At 44.6% G+C, this 26759-nt stretch overlaps 1 protein-coding gene across 1 annotated transcript in view; it reads right to left on the bottom strand.

Moving 5' to 3' along the window:
* The window catches only part of CCT5 (chaperonin containing TCP1 subunit 5), a 192954-nt gene that overhangs the window by 139026 nt on the left and 27169 nt on the right, over positions 1-26759 (bottom strand). Inside the window, exons 3-4 of the mRNA XM_089681042.1 lie at positions 19460-19624; positions 2736-2934 (exon numbers count right to left, since the gene is read on the bottom strand). Coding sequence (XP_089537168.1) covers positions 2736-2934; positions 19460-19624 — 364 coding nt within the window. The remainder of the gene's footprint in view (positions 1-2735; positions 2935-19459; positions 19625-26759) is intronic.

The following is a 26759-nucleotide window of genomic DNA, read 5'->3' as shown; positions in this document are numbered from 1 at the left end:
GCATTAATTCTTTCAATCTATTTGCTAGAACTTTTGCGTATAACTTCGTGTCAGTATTCAATAATGAGATAGGTCTATAACTCGAACACTGAGAAGCATCTTTTCCTTCCTTGTGAATAAGTACCACATGGGCCTGTAACGATTCTCCTCTTACTTCCATCCCTCCTCCCAGAGCATTCATATATCTTCTGAGCGTTGGTATTAATATTTCACTATATTTTTTATAGTATCTCACCGTGTAACCATCTGGTCCTGGGCTTTTCCCTGACGCTGTATTTTTTAATGCTGTTTTTATTTCTTCCTGTGAGATTTCTGCATCTAGGGAGATCAGTTGTTCCTCACTTAAATTTTGGTAACCCAGCCTTCTCCAGATATATTTCTTTCGGTTTCAGTGTTTAACGAGTCCAGGGGGCTAATATACAATTTTCTATAGTATTCCATAAATACTTTGGCGATTTCTTTAGTTGAGTGTACCAGTTCACCCTTGGAGTTTATTTTTTCTATATAGTTCCTATTTTTCTTTTTCCTCAAGGCTCTCATCAAATATTTTCCAGGTCTGTCTCCCCAGCTATACCTCTCGCTTAATACTTTATTATAAACTCTCCTCCTCTCCTCTTACATCACAGCCTCTAGTTTTTTTTTTACCTTCAGCTTTATTTCTTTTGTTATTCTATTCTTATGCATCTGTTCCAATTCACTTATTTCTTTTAGAAGCCCACTCATTTTCGCTCTTCTTTTTTACCCCATCGCTATCAGTACTCCTCTTATACAGTGGGGATCGAAAGTTTGGGCACCCCAGCTAAAAATATGTATTAATGTGCATAAAGAAGCCAAGGAAAGATGGAAAAATCTCCAAAAGGCATCAAATTACAGATTAGACATTCTTATAATATGTCAACAAAAGTTAGATTTTATTTCCATCATTTACACTTTCAAAATAACCGAAAACAAAAAAATGGCGTCTGCAAAAGTTTGGGCACACTGCAGAGTTAATATCTTGTACTGCCCCCTTTGGCAAGTATCACAGCTTGTAAACGCTTTTTGTAGCCAGCCAAGAGTCTTTCAATTCTTGTTTGAGGTATCTTTGCCCATTCTTCCTTACAAAAGTCTTCCAGTTCTTTGAGATTTCTGGGCTGTCTGTCACGCACTGCTCTTTTAAGGTCTATTCATAGGATTTTCAATTATGTTGAGGTCAGGAGATTGTGAAGGCCATGGCAAAACCTTCAGTTTACGCCTCTTGATGTAATCCCCCGTGGATTTCGAGGTGTGTTTAGGATCATTATCCATTTGTAGAAGCCATCCTCTCTTTAACTTCAGCTTTTACAGATGGCATCAAGTTACCATCCAAAATTTGCTGAAATTTTATTGAATCCATTTTTCCTTCTACTCGTGAGATGTTCCCTGTGCCACTGGCTGCAACACAACCCCAAAGCATGATTGATTCAACCCCATGCTTAACAGTTGGACAGAGGTTCTTTTCATTAAATTCTGTGCCCCTTCTGCAAACGTACCTTTGCTCATTCCGGCCAAAAGGTTCAATTTTAACCTCATCGGTCCACAGAACTTGTTTCCAAAATGCATCAGGCTTGTCTATATGTTCATTTGCAAAGTTCAAACGATGATTTTTGTGGTGAGGACGTAGAAGAGGTTTTCTTCTGATGACTCTTCCATGAAGACCATATTTGTACAAGTATCTCTTTATAGTGGAATAGTGTACCACAACTCCAGTGTCTGCCAGATCTTTCTGGAGGAATCTTGCAGTCAAACGTGGGTTTTGAATTGTTTTTCTCACAATCCTGCGAGCTGTTCTGTCTGATATTTTTCTTGGTCTTCCAGATCTTGCTTTAACTTCCAATGTTCCTGATGACTGCCATTTCTTAATTACATTCCGAACAGAGGATATTGACATCTGAAAACGCTTTGCTATCTTCTTATAGCCTTCTCCAGCTTTGTGAGTGTCAACTATTTTCAGTTTTCTAGACAACTGCTTAGAAGAACCCATGGTGCTGATTGTTGGGGCAAGGTCAGATGAGTCTGGGCATTTAAAACCTTTGAGATTGACATCACCTGGTCTTCCCAGACGATGATTGAGAACAATCCATGACACTGGCAGGTCTCAGCTTTACAAAGGGGGCAGTGCATGCTATAAATTCTGCAGGGTGCCCAAACTTTTGCAGACGCCATTTTTTTGTTTTCTGTTATTTTGAAAGTGTAAATGATGGAAATAAAATCTAACTTTTGTTGACATATTATAAGAATGTCTAATCTGTAATTTGATGCCTTTTGGAGATTTTTCCATCTTTCCTTGGCTTCTTTATGCACATTAATACAAATTTTTAGCTGGGGTGCCCAAACTTTCGATCCCCACTGTACATACACACACACACACACACACCCCCACTATCAATTTTGTTCTTGGGTTTAGATAGGATTTAAAGTGAGCTTGGGATTTACCCATGCATGGCAATGCAATATATTCATTTAAAATGTTACCCTCTACAGCTTCCATACTTAAAGTAACCAGCACTTTGGCTATAGTTGCCATGTAACTCATGCCCCCCTCCCCGCCTTTCATGTGGCAGCACTATTGCTTGCCAATTGGTCACTTTGCTGTTGTATGTGTAAGCTGTTTCGTAACTCAATGTAAATAGAGCAGGTCTATGCTGGATAGAGATCTCTCTCTTGCAAAAGTAACTTGTTAAATAAAAATATGAAATAAAAAACAGCCTACTTACACTTTTGAGCCAAGTGTGGTCATTGCAGTTTGGATAAGAGGTTTTAGGTTGTTGGGATCCACAGGAAAACTGTCACTGATCTTATCCAAATTCTCAATCGCTAATCTTGCAGCTTGCTCATATCCATCTGAAATTCTTATAGGATGAATACCACGATCCAGCAACTGCTCAGCTTGTTCTAGTAAAGCTCCTGCAAGAACTAAAAAAAAAAAAAAAAAAAAAAAAAAAAAATTCACAAGAGAAAATTTAATATAAACCTATTAAAGTTTAAACATTTCCACACATGTATACATAAAACAAAAGCAGCCCATCAGATCAATAACTATCCCATGCATGGCAGCACTTGAACTTAAGGTGTAAGCAGGCAGCCAGGGTTTAATTTCTTTGCACAAGTCTGTCGGCGAACAGGGTGGACAAAATTCACAGTTCAGTCAGAAGCGGGGACAGGTTTGTGATTAAAATATAATTAAAAGGCAAAACCTGGGGGGGGGGGGGGGGGGATGGGGAGGAGCCACAGCAAGAAGCTAGCAGCATGGCTAGAAGGAGTATGAGGTGCTGTGCCCTAAGTGCGGAAACAGCTTACCCTTCCCTGGAGTGAGAGGACGCGGAGCCCGGGTGTAATCTGATCCGGAGCGGTGGAGGACAGTGGTGCGGCAAGGGAGCGGTGTCGGTGTGCTGGGGGAGCGGAGTGAGAGTCCGCTCCCATGTGAGTCTGGAGCTGGTGTGCTAGGGGAAGTGGCCGAGGAAGGAGAGAGAAGCAGCAAGGACCTGGAGAGGTATGGAAGGACCCGCAGCTGCCCCGAATACTGCCTGAGGACCGGAGGACTGGCGGTCACAGGTTAGAAGGGGAAGGGAGCAGCAGCAGTGGGACCGGAGCCTGGGGACATATGGTCAGTTCCCAAATTCATCTCGTATTCCACCAGGCATATAAAATAAAACATATACAAAAAGGTTGGTGCAGATTTCCTGGTGTAGGGTGATTAAGGGTTGCTGCAGACATTTTCCAGCACACTGGGTATATTTGTTTGAGAACTGTATTACCAATGTCTGTTGGTGCAGGTGGAATTCTGGTGACTGATGTTTAGTTGCCGCTGATTCTTGTCAAGCACCATACAGCATACCCACATCAAGCTTTTAAATGTAGATCTATACCAAAGTATATACAGCGTACCTGTAACAAGCTCTATACAGCTGACTGACGCTAAATGTTATACTGTTATACAGTGGATCCGCACCTTGCTCCAAAGAGCAGACTCACACCAAATAGTATATAACAGAACTGTACTAAGCTATATATAGCAGGCTTTTGCTAAATACAATGCAGCAGACCCGCACTAAGCTCTAAACAAGACCCATATGGAAGCCTTAACAAGTGACCTGCAAGGTGGTGCAGATTTCCTGGTGCCGGGTGATTAAGAGTGGCTTCAGACATTTCCCAACACACTGGGTACTTTTGTTTGAGAAATGTATCATCATCAATGTCTGTTGGTGCTGGTGGAAGTCTAAAGACTGATATTCAGTCACAGCTGATTCTCGTAAAGCAACATATAGTAGATCCATACCAAGCTCTTAAATGCAGATTTATACCAAAGCACATACAGCGTACCTGCAATAAGCTCTATACAGCTGATTGATGCCAAACGTTATACAGCGGACCCGCACATAGCTCCAAACAGCAGACTCACACCAAATTTTACACAGCAGACCTGTACTAAGCCATAAATAGCAGGCACTTGTTAAATACAACGCAGCAGACCCACAGTAAGCTCCAAACAACAGATTCATATGGAAGTCCAAACAAGTGACCTGCACCACGGTCTATACCAGCAATGGGCAAACTACGGCCCGGCGGACCTTTTAATCCGGCCCGGCGGACCTTTTAATCCGGCCCGGCGGACCTTTTAATCCGGCCCGGCGGACCTTTTAATCCGGCCCGGCGGACCTTTTAATCCGGCCCGGCGGACCTTTTAATCCGGCCCGGCGGACCTTTTAATCCGGCCCGCGCAGCGCGATACAAACAAAAAAAAAAAAAAAAAAACAGCCAGGGCAGGCAAACATTTGCATCATTCAGTGCGCCATTTGCATCATTCAGCGCGCTCAAATGCAATGATTGGCCAGTCTCGCTGCCACTCACATCCTGATAGCCAGTGATTGGCTGTCAGGATGTGTGTAGGCGGGGCAGCGTGACAAACGTGAGGGGAGCTAGGCTCCTCTCACAGTCCGCCCTGAAGACCGGAACGGCGCGGGAACACGGCGAGAGGAACGCGCGGAGCAAAGGTAAGTAAAATTTTAATTTTTAATCGTAGTCCGGGTCCAATATATGAACCCATTGCGGCCCTCAAGTCAAAAAGTTTGCCCACCCCTGGTCTATACAGTAGAATTCCGTCTAGTGTTACATAGTAGACCTGCACAAAACTTCAAATAGTAGACGCACATAAAATTGTATACATCTGATCTGCATCAAGTTATATATTGCTGACTTAATTCAAGTACTATACAGCAGACATGTATTAGCTGTATATAGCAGACTTATGCAAATTCAATACAGAAGATCCAAGTTAGTCTTATATAGTAGACACATTATATATGTGTGTGTGTGTGTGTGTGTGTGTGTGTGTGTGTATGTGTGTGTTGTGTATATTAATGTGTGTGTACACACAAATATTTTTTGTTTTTTTTGTTTATAGCACGAAAAATAAAAAGCGCACAGGTGATGAAATACCACTGAAAGACAGCTCTATTTGTGTGAAAAAAAGGATGTAAATTTCATTTGGGTGCAGCATTCTCAGGAGGGCAAGTGGTTATATACAAAATTGAAAATCTTGTTAGATCTGTTTGAGCAAAAAAAAATTTTTTTTTTTTCTTACTCACCATAAATAGACACAGTTTGATTCTTGACCATAGGGTTATATCGCTACCTACAGGAGTAGGACACTAGGTAGAAAACAACTCGCCCTCACCTATGGACAGTCATAGCAGGTATAAAACCCCCTCAGCTATAGGCAAACAAGTTTGGAGTTTTTTACTTCTGACACTGCTTTGTTACAAAGAGGGGTGGGTGCTGTGTCCATCAATGAACTCAGAGAAAGGGATTTTACTGTAACAAAATCCCATTTTCTCTTACGTACATAGACGGACAGCTCGATTGATTCTTGACCATAGGGATGTCCCAAAGCAGTGCCTCATTGAGGGTGCGAAACCAAAAACCAACAAGAGCGACCAGGAAAACATGCCAACCACTCAAACAACCCCTAAAAATTGGTAAAACAAAGATCTTGACCATTAGCCTGCAGCCAAGCAAACCAAAGCAAGCATTGGCAAAGGTAAAACAATCAACTGGTAAAATCTTGCAAAAGCTACAGACGACCAGGCAGCCGTGCTACAAACTTGAGAAAACAGATGCCTAGTAGCACAGGAGACATTCAGCACCCCAGATTAACTGGGAAGTGAGGAACCTGGCCCTTAGAGTACACCAAGATAAGCTTCCACAGGAGCCAAATTGAAAGAAGTCAGAGGATGCCATCAAGCCTCCCCTGAGGCCACACTGAGCCATATACCAGAGGCCAACCTCTAGCAGGAGGGCACAGCGTACATGAACCACAATCCACCTGGCCCATATCTAGGAAGTGCAATGCACCCTCCTAAGCATGTGATGGCTGTGGATACAAGAAGGCAGGGCAATATCCTAAGGCAGGTGAAAAGCAAACACCACCTTCGATAGAAAGGAGAGGAACCAATGAGAACCCCATGTGACCCTACCCTGGAGCAGGGTGGGGCAACCTTCATGTAGAAGCAGACATAGCTGCAGGCGCTGGCGGAATTTGAGTGCTTGGTCACCTCCGTGGGAGAGTGGAATTGTGCAGAGTCCCTACCAGCAGAGCCGGGAGAGTGAAAAGGTCTGTCAAGCGCTGAGAAGATCTGAACTTCCAATGTGATTTCCCCCCCCCCACCCCCTTCTGGCCTGCAGGTAGAAGGCACTCATGCCATCCATGACTTGCTCAATGATGTCCAAAGCAGTACCAAAGAGACAATCCCTTTGGAAGGACAAGTCCATTAGGGCCTTTTAACAAGTCTGGTGAGCGGCTGGCATGTAAACAAAGCACCCAACTGAAGCACTACCACCAGGGCGGAGGGCTTAGAAAGGAATGGATCAGCAAATAGGGAAGTATTGCATACAATTTCTTGAAAAAGCATACATACCCCTTGAAATTTTCCACATTTTGTCATTTTACAACCAAGAAGCGTAAATGTATTTTCTGGGGATTTTATGTGATAAACACAAAGTGACACATAATTGCAAAATATTTTGAAAACCACTGATCATTTTCTACTTCAAATATCTGAAAAGTGTGGTGTGCATTTTTATTCAGTCCCCGAGTCAATACTTTGTAGAACAAAGTATTGCAAATACAGCTGCAAGTCTTTTTGGGTATGTCTTTACCAGCTTTGTACATCTAGAGAGAGTGACATTTTCACCCATTCTCCTTTCAAAATAGTTCAAGCTCTGTCACATTGGATGGAGAGCGTCTGAACAGCAATGTTCAATTATTGCCACAAATTCTCAATTGGAATTAAGTCTGGACTTTACTGGGTTATTCTAACATGAATATGCCTTGATCTAAACCATTCCATTGTATCTCTGGCTATATGTTTAGGGTCATCCTGCTGGAAGGTGAACCTCTGCCCTAGTCTCAAGTCTTTTGCAGACTAACAGGTTTTCCTCTAAGATAGCCCTGTATTTGGCTCCATCCACCTTCCCATCAACTCTGACAAGTTTCCCTGTCCCTGCTGAAGAAAGGCTTCCCCACAACATGCTGCTGCCACTACAATTCACGGTGGGGATGAAGTGCTCGGGGTGATGTGCAGTGTTATTCAGGACACAGCGTTTTGCTTTTAGGGCAAAAAAGTTAAATTTTGGTCTCATCTGATCAGAGCACCTTCTTACACATGTTTGCTATGTTCCCCACATGGCTTCCCGCAAACGGCAGTTATGACTTTCTTTCAATGGCTTTCTTCTTGCCAGTCTTACATAAAGGCCATATTTGTGGAGTGCACAACTAACAGTTGACCTGTGGACTGGTTCTCTCCCCTGAGCATCTCTGCAGCTCCTCCAGAGTTACCATGGGCCTCTTGGCTGCTTCTCTGATTAATGCTCTCCTTGCCCAGCCTGTCAATTTAGGTGGACGGCTATGTCTTGGTAGGTTTGCAGTTGTGCCATACTCTTCCCATTTTCAGATGGACTGAACAGTGCTCCGTAAGATGCTCAAAGCTTGGGATATTTTTAATTTTTTCAAATAACCTAACCCTGTGCTTTAAACTTCTCCATGACTTTTTTCCCTGACCGTGCTGGTGTGTTCCTTGGCCTTCATGATGCTGTCTGTTCACGAATGATCTCTAGCAAACCTCTGAAGGCTTCACAAAACAGCTGTATTTATATATTAATATAACTAATTAGGCAACTTCTGAAGGTAATTTGTTACACTACATTTTAGTTAGGGGTAAAGGGGGCTGAAAAATACCAGAAAATTTAAAAAAAACTATTTATCATTTTCCTTTCACTTCACAATTATGTTCCACTTTGTGTTGGACTATCACAAAATCCCAATAAAATGTTTTTGGTTGTAACGACAAAATGTGGAATATTTCAAGGGGTACGAGTACTATTTCAAGGCACTTTACACACTTCAAGCCCTGACCAACTACTTGTTTGAGGTTTACAGGGTACACAGATGCTGTGAAACAGCAGCCAAAAAGCCACCTCTGCACAGTTTCACCCTGTGATCCCCAGCCTGTACTAGGTGCAGCAACAAAACTCCCCCCAAAGCAGCCCATCCAGACGGCAGGGAACTGGAAGAGGGAATGCCCCTACTCAAAATGGCAGTGTCGCAGTCTGAAAGTGACTGCCTGCCAAGCCCCACCCCCACCATGCTGTCCATCAGGGGAATGGCACCGGCCACCACATACCTCACTCTGAGTTGCAGGCGGAAAGGGAAGGCAGGTGTAAGAGCCAGCACCAGTAGGCCATAAATCCCTGTGCACAATTATTTGCCAGACCGCGTGGTGGGGTCACCCACAGAGGGCAAAGTATGGAACCCAGGGCAGTTATGAGGGAGTCCAGGACAATTACCCTCCCACAGCAGCATGGCGTAGGGACCAAAAACAGCTCAAGGTGCTAGCCAGAAACACATTTCCCCCACAGCCCCTGAACCACATACTGACCCGGGAGGGGGGTTGGACACTGCAAAAGGGGTCACCAAAGCACTGTCAGACCCACTGCTTGAAACCAATGGGGCCGACTGCCTACATAGTGACACAGGCAGGGTTACCGCACAACATCCAGAGGCTCTGAGGCCAAAAGAGAAGTGCCCCATAGAGCACAACCTCTTTACCCCAAAAGCCCCCGCAGGGAGGGAAGGAAGGGGAAGGGGGTGTGTTTGTCAGGGACAGAAGCTCAAGCCTGTAAAGGAGGAGGAGGGGAACCCAACAGGGCCGACCATCTCAGGGAGCACCCGCGCCCCACCCTGGAAGGGGAGGGAAGCTGCTTAGCAATCCACAGGAGCTTGCAGGTGATGCTCCCCCGACAGAATCTCCTCTCCACCGAAGTGGGGGGCTGTCTGCCAGGGTAACACGGACTGAGGGCACCCGGTCATAGTAACCGCGAGACAGTTAACTTACTGGCCTGCCCCAGTCCAGAACGGGGCTTAGTCATGGCTGACCTAGCGCTGAGCTGCATGACCAGACTGGGGTGACCACTGGATCTAGAATTATCTAGCCCATCTGTTGATTGAAGTTCGCCAAAAGGAAAAAATCCCAGGAAAAAGATTTTAAAAAATGCAATGGAACCACAGGTCCTTATTCCTGAATACTAGGCAGAGAACTGGATTGCCCATCACAGAGGGGGAGGGGGGGGGTAATGATACCAGCTAGGACTGCCCACAGGTGGTGCAGATTTCTTTTCTGCCTAGTGTCCTACTCCGGTAGGTGGAGCTATAACCCCATGGTCAAGAATCAAACGAGCTATGTCTGTCAATGAACTTAAAAGCAATACCAGTTGAACCTGCCAGAAATCAAATGCTGGTCATCTTGCCAGTAACACTTCTGTCCTAGGGTAACATCACTTACTAAATATACTGCATCAATGGAGGAGAAGCGTTGTGACCCTTTTACTAGTAAACTGGGTAAACACTAAGAATCGGGGAAACAGTTGTCCAGTTTTCCTCGATATTTCACAGCAAGTCGAACCAGAGGAAGAAAAAAAGCTCCTATGGTTCTAGGAATGTAGTTGTCCCCAGGGGATGGCGGGGACTGGTGTCTCACAGGAACTTAGTCAGTTAGACGTGCAGATGGATAATTTCAGGTGGCAGGCAGCAACATGGTCAGCAAAAAGGCAAAGGATTGGTCTAGGCAGCAGGAAGAAATGGTCAACAAGCAAGGGTCAGTACAAGCGGCTGAGAGACTGAGAATGGATGTACTATTTGGGCGCTTTCACAGGTGAGGTTGGGGGTGGTAAAACCTTGCAGCTGAAATTGGCCTTGTAACCCGATCTGTAATCCGCTGTTTCACAGGTCAGGATGTGCACAAGTGGCAAGACCATGGGAACCATATATGTATAGTGGCCAAGCAGGAGGTGGTTCGGTATTAGATTTTTGGCAGACAAAATGGTGACCTTACTTCATTACGATAGTGACGTTTTGAAAGGCATTGTGATTGATGGACACTATGTCACCTCGCATGTGTTCATATCCACTTTGGCAGGGTTAGTTACGGACCGGATTTTGCGGTCCACTGATGACCACCAGCAGGTGGTATAAATACAGCAGGACTGGAGAAAGAGGGGGCTCTTGGCCTGGGACTCAGGAAGCCATACCTGAGGTAGCTGTGGATGAGCGTTCACTTTGTACAAGAAAGGAAAAGGTTTGCACACAGTTTTGGTTTTGTTGGTGACAGGGAGAAGCTATTCACCTGTGAGATAGGAATCAATTCTGTTTAGTTAGTGCCTGTATGGCGAGGATTTAATTTTGTTTATTATACATGCAACCTTTTAAATAAAAAAACGGCTACAAGTCAGATTAAGAAAAACCTGCCGTCTGGACTATCTTTTTTTCCCCAGGGAAGGTGATCCCCCACCTGAGCGATCCCCCACATATGATGGATTTGGCGAGTGGACTTTCTGAGCAAGTGGGTAGATGAAGGAGATAAGAGCCTTGGCTGCAGGCCACTGCAACCCAGCAGGAAAACAGCCAATTCACAGAGGCCACTGCAGCACAGCAGGAGGCAAATCGCCAGTTTGCAGAGGCCCAACAAGCAAACCGAGAGCTCCTTAAATAGGTGGCCCAACACCTAGTGGATTTGAGTCCGCAGGTCCGCTGCCTGTGGAACAGAAAATGGTGCGGGTCAGCTATTACCTGCAAAAGATGACGCCTGCAGATGATGTAGAAGCTTACCTTACAACTTTTCTATTTCAATATTTTTGTCAAAGAAGTTTTTGTTTTTATAATACAACAAGCTCTTGATATGCCCACGCAGGGGCAGAGCAGAATAATAACATACATAAGCAGATACAAGTCAGCAGGGTGTATTAGCCAAATAACAGGACATCCAATGACATCAAGGAGGGACGGCAAAAAGCCAAACCAAATATTAACAGCAGCAATCCTTCAATCCATCATATTACCAGAAAAAAACAAAGGAAAAACCCCTACCGAAAAGTATCAAGCCAGAACATACGGGAAAAGAAAAAAAAAAAAAAAAAAAGGAAAAAGAAAATATAAAAACATAGAAAGAATAAAGGAAGAAAGAAAGATTCAGAGAGAAAACATGAAGAAAAAAAAAAAAGGAAGAAGGACTAGAAGAGTCACAGATCCAGGGCTAGCACAGGCAATGACTATAAGAGGCCACAGCTAGTAGGAGGCAGGGATGGCAGGGAATAACGTATCCAAGGTTCCCAAACCCAATCTCGGATGAGAATCTTGAAGAACGCTAGACATCTGTTCATTGATCAGCACAGCACTCATCCGGGTTGTCACCCCCTGGAAGACAACCGAAGGGGTTCTCCAAGCTTGAGCTATAGCACGTTTGGCCAAAATGAATAGGTAGGATGCCAATTTCTGCTGAGACCTAGACAGACCCAAAATTGGCCAATGCAGGAGGGCCATCCTTGCATCCCTATGGACCGTAATATGAAATAACATTTGCAGCAAACCAAAAACCCTAGACCAAAAGCCTATCAATCGCGGGCACGACCACCAAATGTGCAAGACGTCCTAACGTAGACCACAGTTCCGGAAACATCTATCTCCGCCATTTGGATTAAAAGTGAGCAGTCTGAGCCGGGAACCAATACCACCGTATAACTTTCTAGGCTGCCTCAAGAATGACGGTATTGAGGAACATTTCGCCGCCATCCCCCAAGCGCTACGCCAATCCTCCCCCGCAATCGAGAAACCTAGATCAGGCTCCCATTGATAGACATAAGACAGGGGTGGTGAGGAGGACCTACTGTTAAGAAGCACAAATTACAGAAATGAGACCAGGGGACCCTGAGGAATGTTGACAGACGTGTTCAAAAGGCGTTTTGCGGTAAGGATATGTAAAGGATATGTAGAGGTACGACGGAGGGACAGGACCCAGTGGCACAATTGAAATACCAATAATACTCCCGTGGCGGGACCCCCCATAATTCTCAAAGAGACTCCCATGATGGAAACGTACGAGCGCTCAAAAAATCACGTACAACAACAAAGCCATGGGAGGTCCACCAAGAGAAAGAAGGAGGATGTTCTAAGCCTGGTGGAAAAAAAGGATTATACGTAAATCAGTGAAAGATGTAGAAACGATTATATCAAATTATCCGAACATTTAACAATCCCAGGTTCATAAACTGTGAAGCAGGATAGAGCTCAGGTCCGTAGGGCGCAACATAGGCGGTAGCCAAAGCACTGTAGCTAAGGAAAGCGGAACACAGTTGGGCAATTCTAAGAGTACCCATAACAGGATATCTGTCATGGCATGAAGCATGGACAACTGGGAGATTTGAGCAGCCAAATAGTATCTAGAAACATGTGGAACTCCCAAACTTCCCTGTAGTCCGAGTATAAATTGTGGATCTAGGCACTCTGGGACGTTTATGAGCCCAAATAAAATAAAACCCACACAGAGAATTCGGCTTTCCAGTAGACTAAGAAAAAAATGCTGAATAGGGAGAGTGCAAAAAAAGTACAGGATCTTCGGCAAGATAGTCATCTTGAAAGCACGTATCCAGCCAATCCATGATAAAGAAGGAAACTGCCAAGAATGAAGCAGGGAAGTAACAGATCGCAGTAAGGGGTAATAATTAGCCGAAAATAATAAGGCAGAGTAGGAGGTAGTAAGTGTAACACCAAGACAAGCCAGGGAATATCCCATTCGGTAGCCCAACGGTACGGAAATTGTGTCTGCAACCGGTCAACCAGGTCGGCAGTGAGAGTTATATTCAATGCCGTGGTTTCAGACAAATTGATGCAAAGGCCAGATATAGCCAGAAAACGGTCCAATATGACCTGGAGATTGGGGAGAGTGGTGATAGGATTGGTTAAAACCAAAAAAAAAAAAAAAAAAAAAAAGAAGAGCATCATCCGCATAAAAGTTGGCCTTGTATTGAGTGCCAGCATAGGGGACACCAGAAATATCCAGGCGATTTCGAATGGCTGCAGCTAGAGGTTCAAGAGCGAGAACAAAAAGAGCAGGTGATAATGGGCATCCCTGTATTGTGCCCCTGAAAATAGGGAAAGATGAGGAAAAAAAGCCTGCATATTTGACAGAGGCCGAGGGAGACGAATATAAAGACGAGATCCAAGCCAAAAATGAGTCACTAAACCCCATCTAGACAGCGTATATGTCAAATTCTCCCAAGAAAGCGAATCGAATGCTTTATAAAATGTCCAGGGATAAAAGAAACCCTGGTGATGTAAGATATGAATGAGATGGACGACTTTACGAATGTTAGCAGCTTGTCGTCCCGGAACAGAGCCAACCTGATCTCTGTGGAGAAGTGAGAGTAGATATTAATTCAGGTGCTCAGAACCTTTCCCAGAATCTTCAAGTCCACATTGAGCAGCGAGATCAGCCTGAAAGCTTGAGGTTCAAAAGGCATCTTCAGACTTCTTAGGGATCATAGTAATATGCGCCTGAAGAGAGACGCCAAAGAAAGCCAGGAACCCTGCTTCAAAGAATTGAAAAAGGCCGCCAAGTGAGGAACCAGAACGGTGGCAAATTTTTTTTTTATAGTAGAGCCCAGAAAAACCATTTGAGCCTGGAGGCCTTCAAAGATTTGATGGCTTGGTAGAGTTCAGATTCGGAGATATCCGCATTCAGGGCATCCCGGGCTGCAAGGAGGGTAGGTGCAACTCATCGAAAAAACGATCAGCATGTTACACGACAAAAAAGGTACTCTGTTTCTGGTAAAGGGAAGACAAAAAAATCCGCAAATGTGTAATCTTCACAGGGTCCGAGGTAAGGCCACCGTTCCTCACTCAAAGTTGAACAGGTTTATGCGTGCGACCCAGCGAATTAAGTTTCTTGGCCAACATTGGCCCCGGTTAATTGGCGCATGTATAAAACCTATGTCCGACCCAAAGCAAGGCCTTCTCAGCCCATGTAATGGAAAGAAGATAAAGTTCAGCAGCCACCACATCTCGAGCTTTCCTATTGGCCGTGGTCGGGCAGGCTTTCCAGGTACGTCTCTCATGGCCAATCGCGAGGTCAATTCCAGCATCCTCTTCTCTCTGGCACGTTTCCTGGATGAAGCAATCTGAATCAGGTGACCCCTAATGGTGGCTTTGTGAGCCTCCCACAGAGAGATGGCCGAGGATACAGTACCCACATTGCCCGTAAAATAGGACTGAATGTGCGAAAGAACCTGGGAGCAAGAAGCCTAGGTGGTGAGCAGGGATTCATTGAGTCTCCACAGAAAAAAGGGCCGAGCCATACCAGAAAGAGAGTGAAAAAACAACGGGTCATGATCAGACCAGGGTAACATCAAGATGACAATCTTTTGAATTAAAGATAGATGTTGGAAGGAAATGAAGAAGCGATCTATTCTACAAAAGCTCAGGTGTGGAGCCGAATAAAAAGTGTATTCCCGCGACGTAGCATGCATTTCCCGCCAGACATCTTCCAAACCATAAGCTTGCAGCGTATCACGCAATTTAGATTCCTGAGAAAGGTCATGGCTAGGGGTCCCTCCCTTTTGGGTCGATCGACAGAGGAATTAACAGCAACATTCGAATCACTCAGCAATAAGGAAACCACACTGATGGTGTGAAATCACCTTCAACAAGTGAGAAAAAAAAAATTTGTGTTGAAATCTATTTGGTGCGTAATACCCACCAGGGTTAGCGGAGGATTGAGAAAACCTTGTCTCCTGCAGACAGACTACGCCCCCATCTTGGGACTTAAGATGATGGAACACTTTAGAACGCTTGGGTCGGAGAAATAAAACCATGGATTTTTGGAGAAAAAAAAAAAAAAAATCTTTAAAGGTTTTAAAGCCATACTGAGTCAAGGGAAACCTCAAAACTTTTGAGAGTTGCTGTTCGGGAAGGATGGCAAAAAGAGCAATGGGTGGGACTGCTTCCACCATTTCTGATAGGTGAACCCCAAAAGGCCTATTATGCCCTGGACCAGAGGCGGTCCAGGACTATTAGAAGCTGAAGGCTGAGATCCTTGCACACCTGAGTGTCACCATTGCGGTCCGAGCTCAGTGGGTGCATCAGTGGTGGCACAGTACTGACAAGCCACCCCACTCCCAGTTTGACTTAATACATCTCACCAGGAAGTGGCTCCAGCCAGAGACGTTGTCAGCCGCTCAGGTTGTGGGGTCAAGGGCTCAGGGAAAAAATTACAGGACTGTTGCTTCTGATAATGAGACTGTGGGCTCAGGACCCGGAGACTGGCCAAATAGGTCAGGAAGGTCCCTGAGGCAGTTTAGAGGTCTGGGTGCAGAACCTATGAAGTGTAATCGTTGGCATTTATTAGGTTGTATTGCTGCGAGCTGTTCCCTAAATGATGAACCAATGCAATGTGAAAATGCTTATTTAGGAAAAATGCATGTCTCTTTGCACAGGAGATATGTACTGCAGCATGTCAGGAATGCATGGAAAAGCAAATGTGTGTGATTTCCATTGAAGAAAAGCCAGTAACTGCTCTGCTAGACTCTGGAAGTGTTGTGACCTTAGTCAAGGGTGATTTTTTAGACCCTACAAAAAGGTTACACCCTAGCACTATTGGGGTTATTTGTATCCATGGTGATACACATGACTACCAGACTGCTATGGCTGAGATTGTTACTCCCTGTGACACAGTGGGAGTGGTACCCTCACTACTTCATGAAGCCATAGTGGGGGGAGATTTTCCCCATTTCTGGAGGTTGTGGGAAAAGGAGGACCAAGCTCCACCTGCTGGGGAAACATCTGAACTCACTCCTGACCCTTTTGACTGCAAAGTTGAAGGGGAAACTGTTGGTGTGTCAAAAAAAAAAAAAAAAAAAAAGAGTAGATCCTTTCCCTTTCTCTGTAATGGCCAGGGAGCAGGAAGAGCTGGATTCCAACCCAGAGGTTGAGGATACTGGACAAGAGATAATCTCTGGCTCTAATGAGTGCACAGAATGTGGTGTCTGACCTAGAGGTCAGAAAAGAGGATTTTTGTACGGAACAACTGAAAGACTACACACTTAATAGAGCCCAAGAAAACGTTAAAATGATTGATGAGGAACTGGTTGAAACTGATGTAGGGGTGTCTTTTCTACATGGCTCTTAAAAATAGCCTGCTGTATCAAGTGGTAAAGCAAGGGGAGGAGGTGGTGGAGCAGCTAGTGGTCCCCAAACCCTATTGCCGGATGGTACTAGATTTAGCCCATGGTCATAAATAGGTGGACACCTGGGTATAGAAAAAAACTAAGGCGAGATTAACAGAGAGATTCTTTTGGCCTGGTTTACATGCAGATGTCAAAAGAATATTGTGAGTCATGCCCAGAGTGTCAGTATTCTGCACCTTTGCCCCATTTGCGTAGTCCACTGGAACTTTTACCAATAATTGAAGTGCCTTTTGAAAGAGTGGGCATGAATCTAGTGGGACTAGTTGTAAAGTCTGCCCGGGGCCATCAGCACATATTGGTTATACTGGACTATGCCACACAGTATCCTGAAACCATTCCCTTGCGTAATACCTCTGCTAAGACTATTGCCAGAGAGCTTGTCCAGTTATTTACAGTAGGCATGTGGGTATTCCAAAAGAGATTAATGGATCATGGCACGCCCTTTATGTCCAGAGTCACAAAAGAATTGTATAATTTTTCAAAATCTCCCATCTCCGTACCTTGATCTACCACCCCCAAACCGATGGCCTTGTGGAGAGATTTAACAAGATGCTCAAGAATACGTTAAAAAAAAATTGGTGGACAAAGATGAGAGAAATTGGGATTTTTTGTGATCGTACCTCATGTTTGCTATACGATAGGTACCTAAAGCATGTACATGGTGCTCGGCTTTTGACCTAATGTATGGTAGACATCCCAGGGTGTTGCTAGATGTCGCAAAAGAATCGTGTGAGGGAGAGACCACGCCCTATTGAATCGTCATTGAGCATATCTCAAAGATGCAGGATAGAATCTCAGCAGTCATGCCGCTTATACGGGAACATATGGAGCAAGCCCAGGAGGCCCAGAGAAGGGTTTATAACCGGGGTGCCAGGATCCATATCTTCAACCCTGGGGATAAGAGTGCTGGTGCTAGTTCCCACAGTTGAGAGTAAATTCCTCGCAAAGTGGCAAGGCCCCTTTGAAATTATGGAGAAAGCAGGTGAAGTAAAATATAAAGTTTACCAGCCGGGGAAAAGGAAACCTGAGCAAATATATCATGTTAATCTCTTAAAACCTTGGAAGGACAGAGACTTTATTGGCAGTACCAAGTCAACAAAAGGATATGGTCCCCATGACACCTCAGGTACCAATAACTAAAACCTTGTCAGTGGCCCAACAGAATGCAGTTAAGGCGTTTGTGAGAAAGAATGGAGACTCTCTCACACAGACTGATCACAGTAATACAGCATGACAGTTACACAGCCGGGTGTCCGTATAAATGTAAAGCCCTACAGAATACTTGAGGCCAGGCGGGAAGCAGTGGCAAACAAAATAAAGAATATTTTAGAGTTGGGAGTGATTGAGGAATCTCACAGTGATAAGTCCCATAGTCTTGGTACCAAAGCCAGATGGGACCATTAGATTCTGTAATAATTTCAGAAAATTGAACAGTGTGTCCAAGTTCAACGCTTACCCGATGCCTCGGGTGGATGAGTTCATTGACAGGTTGGGAACAGCCCGATACATAAATACCTTAGGTCTGAAAAAAGGCTATTGGTAGATATCCCTAACGGAATCTGCAAAAGAAAAGACAGCATTCTCTACCCCCGAAGAGTCCTTCCAATATCAGCGGATGCAGTTTGATTTGCATGGTGCTCCTACCTCATTCCAGAGAATGATGGACAGAACGTTAAGACCACATGGCCAATACGCAGCTGCCTAGTTGGATGATGTAGTCATTCACAGCCCAGATTGGGAGTCTCATTTGCCCTGGGTGCAATCAGTAGTAAATCTGCTTAGGAAAGCAGGTCTTACCGCCAACCCCAAAAAGTGTGCCATAGGCTTGGAGGAGGGCAAATACCTTGGCTACATTATTGGTCAAAGACCGATTATGCTGATTAGATCAATTTTGTCACCATTGCAGCCCCACTGACAGATCTGATGAAAGGTAGGGGGTCGGTTACGAGTGAGTGGAATCCTGAGGGGAAAACAGCATTTCATATGTTGAAACAAGCTCTCTGTGCACACAATCTGTACTCGTGACCCCAGATTTCAAAAAAGACTGTGGTACGGACAGATGCCTCCGATGTGGGACTCTGCAGTCCTGTCCCAAAGCAGAGATGGGGAGGAGCACCCTGTGGCATTCCTGAGCAGAAAGCTTAATAAACATGAAAAAAACTACGCAATTGTTGAGAAGGAATGTTTGGCTATCAAATGGGCCTTGGAGGCCCTGAGATATTATCTATTGGAGAGACAATTCAAATTGGTTACGGATCATGCCCCTCTCAAGTGGATGTGTGATAACAAGGAGAAAATTAGTTGAGAGACAAGGTGGTTTCTTGCGCTAGAAGGCGAGATGATTCATGGATGCTATGCGTCACCTCGTATGCATTCATATCTAGGAGATTAAGGTGGACTCTAGTCCAGGTTTTTCAGGCTACTTTGGCAGGGTTGGTTCTGGACTGAATTTTGCAGTCCACTGAACCACCAGTAGGTGGTATAATTAAAGCAGGACTGGGGGCTCTTGGCCTGGGACTCTGGAAGACATAGCTGAGGGTAAAAAAATCTCTCTCTCTCCCTCTAGCAGATTTGGGGACGCTCTGATCCAGTTGTCCAGCCATTACAATTTGACCCTTGACATATTTGATCAAATCCTTATACTTGCTCATATTTTCTCATTTCAACACATCAATTTCAGGAACATATTCACTTGCTGCCTAATACATCCCATCCACTTTCAGATACTATTGTAATGAGATAATGTTAATCGGTCAGTGATCACAATTTTATGGCTGATCGGTATATGTAAATTTTTCTTCCATTTCTCAACCACACTATTCATGTGAAGACTAAAGCAGCAATTATTAGTGTACAACATTTTTAGTCTTACCAACAACTCCAGTTGTTCCATCTCCAATTTCATCATCTTGAGATTTCGACAGCTCAACCATGAGTTTGGCTATTTGATGATCAACATCCATCATACTAAGAATTGTTGCCCCATCATTGGTTACTGTAACTTGGCCATCCTTATCCACCATCATTTTGTCAAGTCCTACAATTAAGAGTAAAGAGTAAAGTTACCACTTTTTTTCTCCTCGTTTTGCTAAAAAGAGCTTACTTTACTTTGAAAAGCACGGGTAAGAAATTAGACCATCAGATTTATATTTCCTATATCACCACGGTGAAAACGCTTAGACACCCCCCCCAGGACAGCAGATACATAGACACATGCCTCTGTTTACACTATGATAGCTGTGATTGGACACAACCATCACATGTTCGGGAGGGCCAATCAGATAGCAGATCTCCTCCTCTGCGACGGGCTGTGTCCACGTGCTAAGCACGTGCACCAGGCGAACGTGCAAGAATGTCCTCTTGGAAAGGCGCTTTCGCAGAACTGGCATCCAATAAAAACCTGTTATTTTCTTTATAAAAAAAAGGAAATTACTTTTCCAGCAGAGAACATTAGTTATTTTCCTTTCTGGCTCTTTCCATTCCCTCAAGATCAGGCCTTTAAAAAGACTGATGGAATGGAAGGACTCTGCCCTGTTCCTTTAGACCGCATTCTATCCTGTAAGGAGCGTACTGACAGAGGATCCAGAATTTGTTTGGTTGCAGATATAGCCTGCAAAGGTTCCTCCATATACTCTAGTGGGAGATGATGCATGTTGGATTGACTACTTTTTTTTACTAACTTTCAGAGAATTTTCACCTGCTTCCACTTAACTACATCCAGGGGAAGAGTCAACGTCTACCTCCTCCACATCTTATGCAGGAGAGAATATTTGAGATGGTTGCTTAACCAGGGATCCTACTATGGTTATCCCCCCCATTTTTGAGGCTGGGGTAAGGTAATCATCCAAAGACTTAAAACTCTGAAATGTAGAAATAATTTCTGACATCTTAGGGGTCATGGAACCTACCATAGAAGAGGTTTCTAAAGACAGTTTTTTGGTGCAGGAACCACAGAATGGTTTAGGATTGGAAAAAAGGATACTGCCACTGCAATTGCCACAACTGTTTTTTCTCCATTTTACAGGTGTGGGAAAACCCTTGTAGGATACCAACATTTTTGTGGTGGTGCACAGTTCCTCTTATCTTCAACCAGAAACAGTTGAGTTCCATCCAGGCAATTAAGGTAACCTAGGCTGCATGATTAAATGGTATGCTGGGCTTGACCACTCATTTTAAAGCTACAGCATCTGAAGATCCTAGACCCACACGTGATGCCTAAATCCTGCCTCTTCCTGTGGCCCAGGCGGACTAACGTCACACAAAGAATTGACGATGAGGTGGATCCAATCCCAGACTGTAGAACGAAACCAAAACAAAACCACCACATAGGATTTTTGTTACCCACCATAAAATCACTTTCTCTGAGTCTATTGATGGACACAGTGTCATCTTCTTTATCCATTACCAAGCAGGGTTTTATAGGACACTAGGCAGGAAAAAAAAAGAAAGCCCCCTCTCTGCTATAGTCCTCCAGTCAGTCACAAGCAGTGTCAAAGAAGAAATTTTCCTAGGGGGGGTGGGTGCTGTGTCCGTCAATGAACTCAGAGAAAGGGATTTTACGATGAGTAGCAAAAAAGCCAGTTTTCTTTTCTGTTCATTAACGGACGCAGCATTGGCAAAGTGGCAGAAAAGGCTGCCAAGCCCTTCTTCAAACCATTCATGAGCAGAGAATTGGACCTCGGGAAAGCAGCAGTCACAGAAATGTACGCACGAATCGCATCCAGGAAATGCAGGGCCACCTCCTTAGGGCATTCCGGCCAAGGAAATAGGTAAGGTAGGACAAGTGAAAATCAAATGCCACCTTTGGCAGAAAAGGGGAAGGTCAATGTACCACCTTATCCTTGTGCAAAACCATATAAAAGGCGGCTTACAGGACAAAGCCGCCAACTCCAACACCCAACAAGCAGTAGCGATAGCGACAAGGTAACCTTTTGCGAAAGTGTAAGGGTATATCTTAAATGCTCCAAGTTCAAATGCCAAGGTGGCAACAGGAAGCGAATAGGTGGGACCATGTGACGAACCCCCAGCCTGAAAGTGCGAACAAATAAAGCGTAGCTAAGGGATGCTGAAAGAAAGTAGCTAGAGCAGACACTTGACCCTTGATCATGCTCAAATGCAAGCTTCTGATCCACACCATGTTGGAGGAAGACCAACAACCGAGCCACCGAGAAGGAGCAAGGATGAAACCCCAAGGCTTCTCATCAAAAGATACAGGCTCTCCAGGTGAGAAAAATCTTTGGGGAGGTAGACTTCAAGGCCTTTAAAGCAATACTAAAGGTTCATTTTTTGAGCGGAGTTGGGCCAGGAAAATTTTTAAAAAAAAATCATGTTACACTGGTTTCTCTGGTCCCTTCCCGGTGCACCTGGCTCCTCCTTTTTGTTGGCTAACCCCGTAGCAAGCAGCTTGCAATTGGGGCACCCAAGCAGGCGTGTTTCCAATCTGATGCTCTGTGTGTCCATTCACGGCTTGGCCCTGCACCCTCTATCCATTGACTGACTGCCTGTGATTGACAGCAGCAGTAGCCAATGGCTCCCACTTGCTGTCTCAACCAAATGAGGCAGCAGAGACCTGGAACAGCAGAGGCAGTAGTGCACAGTGCTGAATCGCGATGGGGCTCAAGTATTAGGGGAGGCTGGGGGCACTGCTGCACACAGATGGGGTTTTACCTTCATGCATAGAATGCATGAAGGCAAAAACCTTGAGCCTCTACAACGACTTTAAACATAGTTGGAATCATGGAGCCAGACACCCCCCTTTCCTTCAGAACCAGGCTCTCAACCATGCCATAAAAGCCAGCGACGGTAAAGCAGGGGGGAAGACTGGCCCTTGACAGAGTCCTCTTGAAGAGGCAGCCGTTGGGAGTGTCCGCCACCGAGCCACACCACGTCGGCGTATGACAAAAGACAAGGCCAGTCAGGAGCAACCAGGATGCCTTCATCCTCCATAGTATACGAGGAATCAGTTGGAGGGGTGGGGAAGGCATAGATGCAATTGCACAGAGTCCACGACGCGACTAGTGCATCAGTCGCGGCCGTCAGGGAATCCATTGATCTTGCCATGAACCGTGGAACCTTCTGATTGAGGTGGGTTTCCAGGAGATCCATGTCCGCCGTCCCCCAGCAAAAGGTAGAGCTGATAGAACACCTCCGGATGAAGGGAACCACTTGCCATGATCCAGCTTCTGATGGCTGAGATAATCCGCTTGGCCAGTTTGACGCCTGGAATGTTGTCAGACTGAATCTTGTTCACAGACCTGTAAAGCGATCCATCCAAGATGTCAGTGACAACCTGATTGCCCAAAGCTCCAAGACAATCAGCTTCCTCCAGAGTCCAGCGACCCTGAGCAGAGTCCGATCCCAAGACTGCTCCCTTCGTGACCACAGTCCAGCGAATAGGGAGGAAGAACTTCTGTTCTGTAGAGCCAGAGACCTGTGTCACCAAAGAAAGGTGACCCTTGTCGACCACTCCAGGTGAATCTGTAGGTCCAAGGAGGTGGAAGCCCTGTTTTATTTGGATAGGATTTCCACTCTAGTGTTCTCGTATGAAACTGGGCATACGGAACAGCTTCGAAGGTTATTGACCTTCAGGCCTAAAATCTGCATGCAAAAACATAGGAAGGGCAATCGAGCATCAGTCCCAAATACTCTAGGAGCAACATATGGGGTCAACACTGACTTCCTGAGGTTCAGGATCCATCCGAAGTCCCGTAGTGAACACATGGTGATCTCCACAATGTCTAGTAGGGACGAGCGAGTTTCTAAACTCAGGTGCAAATTGTCCAGGTAGAAGATCACAGTGATCCCCCGTTGTCTCAGTAAGGCCAAGACAAACACCGGGGCCAAGACATAGTAAACACCAGGGGTGCTGAAGCCAGAGCAAAGAGAAGTGCCTCAAATTGATCGTGTGCATGTCCCCGATGGCAAAGCATATGAAGTGCTGATGCCCCTTGCAAATAGGGACGTGCAGGTAAGAATCCTTGATGTCTAAAGCAAACAAGGAAATACCCTTGGTGGAGGGAGGCTGCCACTGAGCAAATTGATTCCATCTTGAACTTGTGAACCCGCACAGAAGTAAAAACCTCAAAACTGCTCTGAGTCAGGCACCAGGATGATCACTCATTGGCGAACCAGGTCCTGTACAGCTCTGTTGGCAAAGATTTGGAGGGGGGCAATGAAACTATCTTGTAACATGACAGAAACCTGCAAAGTCGCCTCCTACTCTGGAAGTGGGTGGGGGCAAACCTTCATGCCGAGGAAGACTTCCCATATGGAAGAAAAATATTCTTCCCAAATATAATTTTTCATATTTATATAGATTATATATTTGTATTTTTAAAGACCTACAGTATATTTGAAATTCATTTTTCAAAATTTCATATATTTTGTAATGCACTTCAACTTACAATATAAACACCAAGTTGAAATGCTTTTTTTATTACATAATATATGAAATATTTTGAAACATTTCAAATATACTGTAGGTCTTTAAAAATGCAAATATATAATCTATATAAATATGAAAAATATATTAAACAATTTTCATATATTTATATAGATTATATATTTGTATTTTTAAAAGATATACAGTATATTTTAAATTTTTCAAAATATTTCAAATATTTAAAAAAAAAAAAAAAAAAAAAAAAAAAAAAAAAAAAAAAAACACACCACACAACAACACACAGTGAAGGAAATAAGTACTTGATCCCCTGCTGATTTTGAATGTTTGCCCACTCAAAAATAAAATCAGTCTAAAAATCGAATGGTAGGTGTATTGTAACAGACAGAATAGCAAATAAAATTCAAAAGAAATGCATGTCAAATTATGCACGGATTTGCATGTTCATGAGGGAAATAAATATTTGATCGCCTTCACAAAACATGACTTAGTACTTGGTGGCAAATCCCTTGTTGACAATCACAGAGGTCAGATATTTCTTGTAATTGGCCACCAGGTTTGCATATCTCAGGAGGGATTTTGGCCCACTCCTCTTGGCAGATCCACTCCAAGTCATTAAAGTTAGAGTTGCCAAACGTCAGCCACCAAAGCTACCTCCACAGGAGTGCATTATCATTTAAAATATTTATTGAGAAACAAAGTATCGTACTTACAATAGACATAAAAACACAGGCATGTCAGACTGAACAAGATGTATGATCCAAACATCTAAGTCCATACGATGGAACCCTGGATATCCAACTGGCTAACGCATTTCGAAGACACAACTCTTCCTGGTTGGCTCTGAGGAAGAGTTGTGTCCTCGAAACGTGTTAGCTAGTTGGACATCCAGGGTTCCATCGTATGGACTCAGATGTTGTTTGGATCATACATCTTGTTCAGTCTGACATGCCTGTGTTTTTAGGTCTATTTTGAGTACGATACTTACTTTGTTTCTTCAATATTTTAAACGATAATGCACTAGGTCGGTGCGCCCTCTCTCTGTTTCTCCATTGGCATTCAGCGTATTTGGACCACCCCGGTCGATTCATATTGGGTCTACTGAGTCCTTTCCTAGCTCAAGAGAAAAGTGTTTGTTGTGTAGCCTTTGCAGCTGTCGGCTTGTAGTTTTCAAACTACCCTGATGCTGTGGAGCATTGTGGTAGTTCATCCGTGTCTTCCTATCAGTAAATACCTGCTTGCCCGTACGAGATGTATGGGCACACAGATACACTGAAAAGTCTCAGACACCTGCATGGCACTAGCGATCTGATTGCTGCTGCAATGCTTTAGCGGCTCCAGAAACAAATTGTAACTTTTTTTACCTGCAAAAAAATGTGCATTATTTTTTGTTAAAAAGTGAACTTATCTTTTAAAAAAGGGGTGGGGGGGGGGGTTGTTCCTCCTCCAAAATCAATGTGGCCTTGTTAAGCCTGGAGATGGGAGGATCCACTTCTTCAGCAGGGCCTCCTCAAAAGGGTAACGCACTGCAAAGCATCTGGGAAGTAAAAATGGACACTTGAGCCAACTCCAATCCTTGTAGACCAATTTGTCAAAATATGGGGTCAAGGAAAAAGCTTAGCAGCTTGAGCTGGCTTGTACGGTACGAACAAGCCAGTTCAAGCTGCTAAGGTTTACCCTTACCCCCATATTTTGACAAGCGTCGTGGTACAGGCGCCACATCAGACGCCCCCAAAGAGTCTTCAATGTTTAGCATTTCAAGCACCAAATTGATAAGTGTCGCCACCAATGCCTTTTCCTGTGCGGATACAGAGGTAGAGGACTCATCCGAGGAATCAAGGGATCTGTAAGAAATGTGGAGCCCACGGCAGTGGGATCCAACTCGATCTCACAACAGTCCAAAGAAGAGGGCGATGGCAGAAGGAGCTTCTTGCTCACCTTGTTGCCAACCGTCGCATTCACAGAGCATATGAACACCTCCAGGACAGTTGACAAAGCATCTAGGGGAACCGAGAGACCCAGAACCTCCAGGAGGGGCAGCAACCTGCTGAGATTCCATGGGACAAGCTCCACCAGATGGGCACAGCTGCAAGAAAGGGACCCCTGCAAGGGAAAAAGTCCACCCCCCACAATTCAAAGATGCACGAGGGAGGTCCCTGCCACGGTCTACGAGAAAGGTCCTCAGCCAGTCTCTGTCACCTGAGCCGATTCTGACCCCAATAAAATGGTCTCTGCACATGTCACGAGAAGCCGCTACCAGGAAACTCCAAGAAAATAGCCACTGTGGCTAAGAAAACATGACCGAAGGGTATCAGAGCCGTATGGCGGCAAGCACTGTGGCCCATGAGCCCAAGTAAGCCACCCAAAACAAGGCATGGACACTCCCCAAGCAGGTAAAAATGTCCATACTCCTGAAGACCCTAGACAGAAATGACTGGGAGGCTTATAGTTGTCATGGAAATTTTGTATTACAGGTTGAACTTTAAATGTGTCATATATTAGTGTTATTCATATGTCTCTCGTGTGGCTTAATTAAAGCTCTGAAGGCTGCAATTAGGCCATGCGCATTTACAATGTTTATATTACAGTACTCAGCTCGGTAATGGATGAGATGGCAGATCTGTGCTTATAGACCGGCGTGTATACCACCACGGCATTCGATGCTAATGCTGCCGGCAGTGGGCCGCAGGCCTGTATCCATATAGCAGCAGCATAGTACCACATGGACTTCGTATGGCCAGGCGCCGGGCAGTGCGAACTCCGCGTGTAGGCT

The sequence above is a fragment of the Staurois parvus genome, unplaced genomic scaffold (genome assembly GCF_062004578.1).
Source record: "Staurois parvus isolate SC_StPar_1 unplaced genomic scaffold, SC_StPar_1.0 ptg000257l, whole genome shotgun sequence".
In the NCBI taxonomy this organism is placed as follows: domain Eukaryota; kingdom Metazoa; phylum Chordata; class Amphibia; order Anura; family Ranidae; genus Staurois; species Staurois parvus.
The sequence above is the reverse complement of the archived record's forward strand: the minus strand, read 5'-3'. Positions and strand labels throughout refer to the sequence as shown.